General features: G+C 37.5%; 1 protein-coding gene across 1 annotated transcript; it reads left to right on the top strand.

Annotated features, from left to right (window-relative positions):
* Positions 1–4,480: 4,480 nt before the first annotated feature.
* LOC147869268 (uncharacterized) lies at positions 4,481–8,176 on the top strand. The gene is made up of 5 exons (XM_087327926.1): positions 4,481–4,632; positions 4,883–5,387; positions 5,512–6,973; positions 7,118–7,264; positions 7,338–8,176. The coding sequence occupies exons 2-5, from the start codon at positions 5,298–5,300 to the stop codon at positions 7,973–7,975; spliced, it is 2,337 nt and encodes a 778-aa protein (XP_087184052.1). The 5' UTR covers positions 4,481–4,632; positions 4,883–5,297; the 3' UTR covers positions 7,976–8,176.
* The last annotated feature ends 3,747 nt before the right edge of the window (positions 8,177–11,923 follow it).

Here is an 11,923-nt window from a genome sequence, read left to right as displayed (position 1 = left end):
CTATCTATCTATCTATATTCTATCCTTATCTAATGCTTACATTAGTACATATCTCTAATGCGTAGCGCTATCGAGCACAAAGGACGAATACAAGGGAGCAGTCATGGCTGCATGTGAAGCCGTATGGCTTAAGAGAATTTTGAAAGACCTTGACGTCTCCATCAACGACCCAATTTGGATCTACTGCAACAATCTCAGCAACATCCATCTAGCTTGAAATCCGGTATTCCATGCTCGGACAAAGCACATCTCTAGGTGCACTACCACTTCATCCGAGAACGTGTCACTGTGGGGGATGACTACCTTCAACATATCAACATGAATCTTCAAACGGACGCCATCTTCACGAAAGCCCTAGTGGCCGACAAGCTTTAGCAATTTCAACGAAGCTTGGACTTTCGACCTCTAACTTGCTGAGCTTGATGAGGAGGGAAGATTACCGAGATCCCCGCTAAATGATATTCGCTACCGCTCAGCCATGACATAGTTGAGCTTGAAGGGGTGTGTTGAGAATCAAACTCAACTTAGTCTGGTGTGTGAACACACCTTTGAGAATATGTAATGTGTGTGAATGCACACATAAACACTCAAAGGTCACCACCACCTTGTAACATAACTAATGTGTCATAGAGTTATATTCTATAACAGATAGTTAATGAGGTTCCCAATATTCTAGAGAGAGGGTGGGCGTTTTAGTGAGAGAATGTAGAGAGAGGGTAACTTTATATAAAGCACCCTCCTCCCTCCTTTGTAGTGGTCGGTTATTCTTATTCCTTGTTAATATACATTTTAGTGTTCAATCTCCTATCTATCTTGTGTCTCTCCTTTAACACACACATAACACACATCTCTAATGTATTCCGCTTAACATAATTGCACACGTAATTACTTACAATTATGCATTAGATTCTTACAAAGTTTGATTGTTCATGTGTCTCTTTTGCCTCTAGGTCAAAGAACCTCCAGTGACCACCAATATTTTTTAGAATTGCTTCCCTCTTCACTAGGTTGACACACCATTCTCTATGCTTAAGTCATGACGATCATTTACCATAGATAATGCATTACCTCAACGACCCTTGGAGTAAGAAAATTTCCTCAATGACATTGTTATACGACCATGACCAACAACACTATGTGATATGAGTATTTTAACAACCTACATCAATCAACTCCCATTATGCCCAATAATAAGTCACGGATGAAATTGAGAAAATGCTCGAAATGTTGGCATAGTTGGCGTTGTTAAGCACACAATTAAATGTCACCCATCGTGGAAGTGCCCAAGAAAAATGGAAATTTTGGATATATTGATATATTTGTACTTTCAATGAATAAACGAAGCCATAATCCAAAACAAATACCTATTACCCCACGTCGAACCCCTACAAAGCGAGGGTACCAAGTGAAGAAGCCTATAGTTTCAAGGTGGTTTCTCATGTTAGAACCAAAAGCGGTTGCCCCAGAGAATTAACACAAGATGGTGTTTGTTTTAGAGTTCGACGCATTTTCCTACAAATAAATGCCATTTGATTCACAAATACCCTAATCATGTACCATTTGGCTTCCATAGTATATGCAAAGTAGCAAAAGTTGCAACACCATTTAGACATTAACAAACAATGCAAGAAATCCACAATAGTTGTTTTTTATGCAAGCCGTTAAAACTACTAATGAGAATGTGGATCAAAATCTTCAATTTTCACTTCACCTAATAATGACAAAAAATGCACTAAATCTTTAAGTAAAAAACGGTAAAAATGCTACTCACTCTTGATTGTTCAGCTTTAACTTTCATCTTTAACCCCAACTTCTCAAAGCATGTAAACATGTGGGTACATCATGGAATTCGAGCATGGTTGACAATGTTTAGAATGGATAGAAGATAGATAAAAATGCAAAACTATTTGCTAGCAAGGATTTTCAAATAATTTCAAAGTTAGGTGTATATTTGGGGCCCCTTCTAATATTTATAATATGTGGAGTTTTTCATATAACATTTGGAGTTTTTCTCATATTATAAGTCTTTTTCCATTGGTACATTGAGTGCAATACTAAACAAAATATAAACAATTTGGCAAAGTAACTTTAAGGTGTAGCACGTATAGTACCATTCATGAGGTATTGTACGTACCTAAACAGTAAAACACATGGAAAAGGCCTTTCACAAATACTTAGTAGTGTTTTCGAAAGTTTTCAGATTTTATGAGAATGAATATATGTTTATTCTTGTCACAAGAATGTCATCAACACACTCTGGCTGCTCTTACCAGCATGTAAACACATATGCTTCTTGTTTTTGAAAGTTCTCAAGTTTGATGAGAATAAACATGTGTTTATGCATCAATGTGCCCCAACAAGTCAAAAAATCTCAACTGTGTTGAGATCTTAGTACAAAAGGAATTTGTCAAAGTTGTCTTATAATGCTTATAGTGGCCTTGCCAACACAATAAATTCTCAAATTGGTGGTCAAATTGAACGAGCCAATCAAATTAATCATGCCTAGTCATTCATTCCCATGTACATAAGTGAGCGTATGTACAATCTCTCAAATTTTATATATGGGTATGTTTTCTAGTTCGATCTGTTGAGCAGAAAAGCATCTAATGAAAGAGGCAAATTGCTGACCAAACGTGAGGTAGGGTAGGCTCCTTGAAGATATATATTCAGGATGAAGAGAAAGGTCTCTTCAGTGCGGAACAAAATCAACATTCAATTATATTCTTTTCCGTCGGTTCAAGTGGATGGGCCAAAGACGATGGAGATGCGGCAAACTTTTGTAATCACAAATTTTAATGTGATGGGTCCCGAGAACAATACAGCCTGCCCGCTCGAGAGCACGAGGCAATGATACCCCCAATCCACACATACACACACACACACACACACACACACACACACACACACACACACACATACATACATACATACATACATTATACATACATACATGGATCAATTGGATGGATACATACGATACATATACATACATATACATATACACATGACATGTGGGTGTGGGGAGAGGCGGCTTGCAGGGGAGAGAGAGACAGAGAGAGAGAGAGAGACCGCGTGTGTCCTTTTAACACTGTGCAGGAAAAGACGTAATTACCACAGCTTTATAATTAGGTATATCTATACATCAGACACACAGAGTCTCAGCGAGGGGACGAGGAGGCTTCGAATCGCTCGCTCGCTCGCTCTTCTTCCTCTGAGGTTCAAGGTATGGCTTCCCTCCTTTTCGTTCTCTTCTTTCTTTGCACTTTTGCCTCCGTCAAACCTTAACCCTAATCCGGATCCTAATTCATCCTTTTCCTCTTGAATGATTTTTGTATGCAAGAGAGAAATTAATTTTTCCAAGCCTGCTCCATGATAACTGCTCCGTTTTTCACTTATGGCTCTGATTAATCCCTTGTGAAGAAACAATAATCTAGATTAGAAGCAATTGAATCATTTTCGTATAATTCTATCTAGTTTAGGCGTGTGTAGTTTCTTGGTGATCGAACATGGCTATCTGCTTTTGGATGCATTTAGAAAGGCAACAGGGGCAACAGACATGGCCTAAAAGAGCAGAGAGAAAAAGACAGGAAGAGTGGAAACAAATAAGAAGAAGAAGAAGAAGAGAGGAGCGGAGAATAATAAGTGGAAGGGGGAAAGAGGAAGATAAAGGCTTTGTATGGGAAGGAGATAATGAGAAGAAAAGGCCGGAAAAGATGATGGATGATGAAAATAGAAGATTGAAGAAGTGAGAGAGGACGAAGGAAAGGAAAAGGTGGTGGATGAGGACATGAAAGAGAACAAAGGGAAAGATGGTGGATGAAGAGTCCAGACAAGAAGGGAGGAAGTGGAAGAACAACTTGTATAAAAAAGAAGTCAATGGAGAATGTGTAAAGGAAAAAGGGGTGCATAGAGAAAAGATAAGAGGAGTAACGCAAAGAGGATGAATAAAAAATATACAAGGTTGCAAAGGAAGGTGAAGATGATTGATAAAGAAAAGAGAGGAAGGAAGAGGTGAAAGAGAATGAATGAAGAAAAGACAAGATTGCAAGGGAGAGGTAAAGAAGGTGGGAAAGCAAAAGCTAGGAAGGAGAAAGTGAAAGAGGGATAAAGAAAAAACAAGACTTGAAGAAATAGGGAAAGATGTGGATTGAGAAGAAAGAGGATGAATATGGAAAACAAGATTGAAAGGGGAAGGAAAGATGACGGGTGAGGGAGGGGGCAGTGGAAGACAATGAATGAAGAAAAGTCAAGATTGCAGGGGGGATTTAAACGATGGTAGATAAAAGAAAAGAGAGGCAAGAAGAGCTGAAAGAAGAACATAGAAAATACAAGATTGGAAGGATTAGGAAAAAATAATGCATAAAGAAAATAGAGGAATGAGTTAAGAAAAGGAGAGATTTGGAAGCAGGAGGAAAAGATGATCGATAAAGAAAATAGAGGAATGACAAAGGAGGAATAAATAAATGAGAAGAAAATGGAGGGATGAAAAAGTTGTGTAGAGAAAAGGGGAGAAGTGAGGAGATAAACAAAAATGATGGATGAAGAATTAATAATTATGGAGAAATTGGTCAGAAGGAAAACACATGGAAGTGAAGGATGAAGGAAAGGTGTCATTGAAGAGTGAGAATGGAGGTATTGAGAATGTGAATGATACTTATTGACATTCAAAGAAATCCATGGGTTCAAGATTTTAATTGGATTTTGGAAAGAACTTGCATTATATTTCCACAGGATTTGGAAAGAACTTGCATACAATACTGGTGATGGATTAATTTGAGATGCTGAAAGTATTGATGTTACAAACTTCTATTATATGGGTGTGTGCATGAACATTTTTTGTGCGCGTCTTTATATTCTTCTAATTATAGTCTCATTTTGCCAGGACTAAATTGCAATTAACGGGCTGCGGCCATTTGGACTGTTCACTCTGGCCGTGCTTGTGAATCTTCGTTCGCGCACCATTGGAAAGGTGCGGGGGTGGGCTGAAGGGCTAAGCAATTTAGAAGTTCAACTCAATGCAAATGAGTCTTTTGTCTGGAGGTTCTGTCGCATGCTCCAGGGATTGTTCGTGGATTATGGTTAAATAGATTTGGGATTGCGAATATTGAGTTTGGGTGTTTCGTTCCTGATGTAGCTCAAAAGGCTATCTTTTGGTTATAATTTAGAACATAATTCTTTTTATGCATACCACACTTGCTTTTGTGTGGCACGGCAGTTTGCTACTTCCTTTTTCATAAATTAACCTTATCAAGCTAGAGGTTTTTTAAGACTTTTGTTGGAGGACGAACATCTTAACAATGGGGAGGCTTTTTTGCTTATCTTTCTTTAGTCGAAAAAGCAAAGTAGCTAAAGCTATGCAATGTGCGGAAATGACACAGAATCCTCAGGTTAGCTCGATTGTTATTTGATATTATGTTAGTTCTGTTGTTGCTAGTCTAAGCTCATACATGTAGTTATTTCTTGTTTTTGTATCATTGTTTTTTTGCTCATATAAGATTAACTGCGCTGCAGGTATTACCTGGAAAGAGAGATAATACCATAAATCTGCCAGAATGTTTCGCTGATTCAAATCTTTTAGTTGGCTCATTGGTCAATGGTCTGTCATCTGACCAATCTCTCGACAGTGTTGAAAATGAGAAAGGTGTCTTCCAAGCTAATGGGATGCTTAGCTATGCAAATACAAACATTGATGAATCAGGTGACACAGAAAAATGCATTTCAAATGGCACTCAATCCAGAAAGAAAGATGATGCTACGAATTTGGCAGATTTATCTAGTGTTCATCTAAAGGTTTCTGTTGGGAAGGAGTTTTGTCATAGAGTGGATGCTAAAAAAGGTAGCTCCATTGAGGAGTTATCCACTGCTGATGGGAGTCTGGATAATGCAAATGCACAGATTTCCAGAGGAGAAAAGACTATTGTGGAGAGTTTTCTTCTAACGGATAGATCTGTAGATATTACTGAGAGCTTCCTTCTGGTCGAGAAATCTGTAGATAATGAGACTGTAGATCATCATACATGTTTCCTCCAGGGTGAGAAGTTGGGCAGTGATTCATTTGATAACTATTCAGACGAAAGTGATTCAGAGTCTTTAGAAGTGGATAGCACCAGACAAGCTTCTCAAATCTCTCTCAGACCACTGGGAGTTGAAGCCATGTCTCCTATTATGGATTTCTATGATACTGGAAAGCAAAGAGTGTTTGAGAAACGTTATGAGGAAGGCATGTTTATTGATGATGCTAGTCCTGATAAGCCCCCACTATTCATCAGTGATCAGACAGAGTGTGGTGATGATTTGCAGGCTGGACATCTTAGTGATCCAGGTATTTATCGAAGAGAGGAGATGCAGTCATTAAATGGATCTCCGATTTTACATAGAAATGGATCAGGAATGGAAGGTTCCATTTCCTCACAGAACCATGAGTCACACTCTTTCATGTCAAAATCTGTAGCTTCAGCAGATATGACTGACAATCTATCAGTCCGAACAAGCGAGCGTTATCTTGAATCAAGAAATGAGAGAATGGGAATGCATGAGATTCCAACTGAAATACATGGAAGGGTGATTCAAGATGAACAAACTTCTCAAAGCAAAGCTTGTGGCTGGTGGCAGTTGGCTAATACTAATTCAGGATCAGCTGCAGATGGAGGATTAAATTTATCTGGAATACAAATGAAGCCTACCGATAATGATCTCTCTTACAATAAAAATTTAAATCGAGTAGAAGAGTGGATCAATACCATTGAGGAGCCTGTATATGAAGAGATTGTAATTGCAACAGAAGAAGTTGGTGAGAGTTCAAATTCTCAGCCAAATCCAGCTACTGCAAGCTGCGAGGTTGCGAATTCTGTTCTGCGAACTTTGCATGCGTTTTCCACCACTGCTCATCTGAGCGGTATTGGTTTGCGGGAAGTTCCACCTATTGGTCCCTTTAACTGCCTAAAAACACTCAACCTTTCTGGAAACTTTATCAGTAAGTTACTGATGATGTTTCTGCTGTCTACTTTTTATTGTTTTTCTTTACCATTAGTATCTTATCAAAGTGATTTTTTTTATGCTTGTATTTGCATTTGTCTTTTATCAAGATTTGATTTTCTTTGATATCATCTTTGTCTAGCACGAGTTCCAGCAGGATCTCTACCACAGAGCCTTCATGTGCTGGACCTTTCAAGCAACAGGATTCCACAAATCGAAGGCCTCAGGGAACTGACCCGATTGCGAATTCTGAATCTTTCTTACAATAGAGTCTCTAAAATTGGCCATGGTAAGGAGAAACAGTCTCTTGTTGTTTTCCAAGCTTAACATGAGTGATTAACATTGTAACCTTGAATTTTCAGGCCTGGCCAATTGCACACGTATTAAAGAGCTTTATCTGGCTGGAAATAAGATTGCGGAAGTAGAAGGTCTTCATAGGTTATTGAAGTTAAGTGTTCTTGATCTCAGCAATAATAAGATAGCAACTTCCAAGGGCCTTGGTCAACTTGCTGCAAACTACAGTTCTCTGCTTGCACTCAATCTTGTTGGGAACCCTATTTTAGCCAATATTGGTGAGGACCAAGTGCGAAAACTCGTGACAAGTCTTACTCCTCATGTCACTTACCTCAACAAGCATGCAATCAAGGCAATATCTGTGAGAGAAGCTGTGATTGATAGTGTTGCAAGGGCGGCATTGGGAACACATCGAAATGGTAAATCTAACAATAAAGGTGGTAGCATCAGATCATCGAGAACTTCAGGTCAATCTAAATCACAGAAGAAACTGGTTTCAAATCGGATTAATAAGGATAGTGAAAAGAGGTCAAAATCAAGGCATCATCACCGCCAGCATGATGATAATGGTGGCATGAGTGGTCGTCATCATGGTGACCGAAATCTTGCTAAGGAGTCTGTGACTTTGAATAGTAGTTTTGTCTTTGATACTAGCATCCACCCCATGCATCGTAGTAGGAGTGAGAGTGCATTGCAGGGAGAATGAATGATAGCAAGAAGTGATTTCGAATTGTCTCTAAGGATACACCTATTGACTCTGAATTTGGTTTTGATTTTAATTATTGTTTATGTAAGATGAGGTATTGCAATTATTGTTGGGTTTTTCGTGAGCAATTTGTATGACTGGAATTCAACTATAAAGTTGTATTACATGCAGACTTAATTTTAGGTGTTTGCGTTTATATTATTCATTAGTTTTTGGTGAAATGTTTGTTTCTGCCATTTTGGAAAAAACCAAGTTTCTGTTCCTTTGGAGTATCTGTTAGTCCAGCTACAGCTAAAAATCAAATGAATTTTAGTTTGGTTTCCATCATTATATGTTTTCTTTGAAATTTCAACTATATGAGAAGGGACCTAGAGTATGCTCATTCTTTGCATTTTATTGCAAATGTTAGCTTTATGTAAGGGAAGAGGTGTAAGCACCAGATTTATTTATATGCTCAACTGTGTTTAAAGTATTGTTCCGTTACAGATATGGTGTACATCTATAACGGCTTAGTACTGGGGAAATAAGGCTCAAGCGTATCCTTTTATCCATGTCTTGGATCTGAATGTCATCTGCCAAGTTTTTCATTCTTTCCCACGATTGTGCTGCTGGGATTAAGTTGAAAGCAACAATACAATCATTGTCCTTTACGCCAACCTGTCTCAGTAGCAAGATCCCACAAATGTCATGTTTCTCTTCAGTGAGTTGATTCTCCATGGTACTGCCTAGAGGTAGTCATACAAGTCCCCAGTATAATCATGACAGTGCTGATTTATACCAATGCTGATTTCTATTACCTCTTTCATATAGTGCCTTGATCTAGTTACCTTGCCAATCTCCAAGAATCAAATCTTATGCAACTGCCTGATTTAGTAATGCATGTATCCATTATTTGGCCACTAATGAAAAATCTATTTTAATGCAATTGAGCATAGATGAACATTTTGCATCAAATTTAAGGCGTCATGTTTGAGCACACAAAGACACTAAATCCATTTTAGCTCAACTAATCATATCAAATCAAAGGCATCGCATTCGACTAAATCTAATGTACATCATACATAGAGACTAGATCCCTTGCTTTACTAAATCTAAAACATGTTTGATGAGCACACAAAGACACTAAATCCATTTTAGCATAGTTGAGCTTAGATAAAGTACATCATATCAAATCAAAGGCGTCGCATTTGACTAAATCTAAAGTACATCATACATAGAGACTAGATCCCTTGCTTCACTAAATCTAAGGCATCATGTTTGACTAGTACACAATCAACACCACTAGTCCCCCTTGTTTGACTAAATCTAAAACATCATTTGACTCCTCATAATTGATGCCACTACCTCCCTTTCTTGTATCACATGGTCAAATGTTTGAGGTAGTTACCATCTCGAGTGTTTTTTACGAGCTACAAGATGCATAGAGTTCATCATACTTATTGTGGATTATCTTTGTGTACTTTATAGTGTGGTCCCATGAATGTCATCTCCATTTGGAATTTTCTACTTGAGCATATTTGTCAGATAAGTCTATTGAGAAATCTAACATTTTTGCTTGCACGTGTCCAATCATTGCATCCATGTCTGTAATGTTGCATATTTTCTCTTCAGTGCATTTAGCAATCAATGACCATTGATTTTGAAAGGGATGGGACTTTCCAAGGATATAAACATAGTACTATGATTGTTACCTAGTGTCCTACCATGCACATTGATTTGGTTGATTGCATGTACCTATGCCTACATGTGTTTTTTGCATAGTTCTTTTGTAAGGGGTAGAACTTTCCTAGGATAAAAAAACATGATCCTATGATTGTTACCTTGCGTCCTACTGTGCACATTGATTCCTTGATTGCATGCATCTTTGCCTACATGTATATTTTATGTATGCCTCTTTGCAAAGGAGTTCTTTGTTTTGCATAATTGTTATCACATTGACCGGTCATTTTCATGTCCAGCATCCCTATTGAGTGGGTTGCAACATTACTCCCACAACCTTCCCCATACCTATAATTCTAGTGGGAAATGACCTATAATTCTAGTGGGAAATGACTGAGTCCCGAGGAGGAACATGTAAGGCATTAATATCATAATATCAAGAATATCAAACTTATTTCAGAACATTTTAAACTCTATCCAATTGGACTTATATTACTCTTTCACATTGGTGTTGCTCTTTCCAATCCATGAGTACCACATTTGATTTCTCCCCCACTACATTTAAATGGAGGGAACATTAAGGCAAATGTGCTTGAAGTTTTCTATTGTTGACTTGTAAGGGAAACAATTGATAGCTTGGGCTTTGGCAAGCAATTCTTTCATGTTCTTGAAAGCTATCTATGGGATATGACATACATCACGCCCATGTTTCTTAATAGAATATGTGTAATCATTTAGGCATTCACCTTTCTTCCATGGGAAACATCTATTATTTCAACTTGTAACTCATTTAGACAAGGTTCAATGATTCCAACCCTTCGTCCTTCTTTCGTTGCCTAGCAATTCCATCCTCAATGATGAAGTGTGTTGTGTCCTTAAGAGCATTAAGTGTTACACATACCAACCAATGTGCAAAATATGTACAAAATTGGATTGTTTGTAATCTCCCCACATACAATGACACATGACATCTTGAACTTCTCATCATAATAATTAATTTCTTCAATAATCAAAGACAAAGTTGTCCATGTGTCACACTTGTATACAACATGAGGTTAAGTTCTTTGTAGCCATTCTTTTTTCTCATTGTCCTAATTTGAGAGAATAAAATAATTATTGGTGCGAATTATATTCTATCTATTGGTTTTTTAAAATAAAAAATAAAGTAGCAAAAAAAACTCTATCTAATTTTACTAAATATGTAATGATCTGTTACATACAAACAATCTTATGCATTACCAAAGTTGCTCTTTGGAAAGCAATTTACCGAGACAAAACTTAGAGATTGGATTGCCACAAAAAAATATTGGCATTGCACAAAAGCAATTGTGTTGTTAACCATTGGGTTGCGGAAGGTGTTTTTTCAAGACATATTTTAAGGAGACTATCAATGGACATTGTCCAAATTGAAAATAAGATGGGTTTATAACAAATGCCCATTCCTAAAGGCTTGATAGGCCACCTTACAATTTGGAACTACAACTTTACCACTACACCATTATAATATTTGTTCAAGACATATTTTAAGGAGACTATCAATGGACATTGTCCAAATTGAAAATAAGATGGGTTTATAACAAATGCCCATTCCTAAAGGCTTGATAGGCCACCTTACAATTTGGAACTACAACTTTACCACTACACCATTATAATATTTGTATGTAGAGAATAATTTACCAAATTCCATGAATATACATTGCATTATTTGCATTAGGCTGATTTTGGACAAATTTTGGATCTTTTAAGAAACGCTACACCATCAATATACTTCTGCACATCAAGTGGTTGGACAAAGGTTTGTCAAAGTCTAATAACCTATATTTTGAAAGATCTTTTGAGCATCATTTTGGAATGTTGGAAATGCTGATGTATCAAAATTTGTGTGACGTTAGTTAATTGAGAACACCGGACAGTTTCCTGCAATTGAGAAAGGTTCACCTCAAGCTTGAGTTCAAGCACTTGATTGATAAGGGTGAAGTCATTATTTTGCCACTTGTTCAACCTAACAATGGTGGACAAGGTTTTTTGGCCAATATATGTCCTCAATCACTTGTGCATAGTGCCCTCGAGTTGTAAGGACAACTTCATAAACCTCATGACCAACACTTTCTTTGGAAGCAATAAAAGAAAGAAAGAACAATCAAACAAAAAATAAAACCATGATTCTGCTGCAAAGGAAAATGAAACTGTGATTCTGTTATACAGAAAACCAAAACCCTAATTATGTTGCACAAGGGAATGATACCCTAGTTCTGAGACAAAGGAAACCCTGATTTTACTATGCAGAAA

The sequence above is a fragment of the Azolla caroliniana genome, unplaced genomic scaffold (genome assembly GCF_043228905.1).
Source record: "Azolla caroliniana isolate FFs.n. ecotype wild unplaced genomic scaffold, voAzoCaro1.0.p SCAF_1, whole genome shotgun sequence".
Classification (NCBI taxonomy): Eukaryota; Viridiplantae; Streptophyta; class Polypodiopsida; order Salviniales; family Salviniaceae; genus Azolla; species Azolla caroliniana.
The sequence above is the reverse complement of the archived record's forward strand: the minus strand, read 5'-3'. Positions and strand labels throughout refer to the sequence as shown.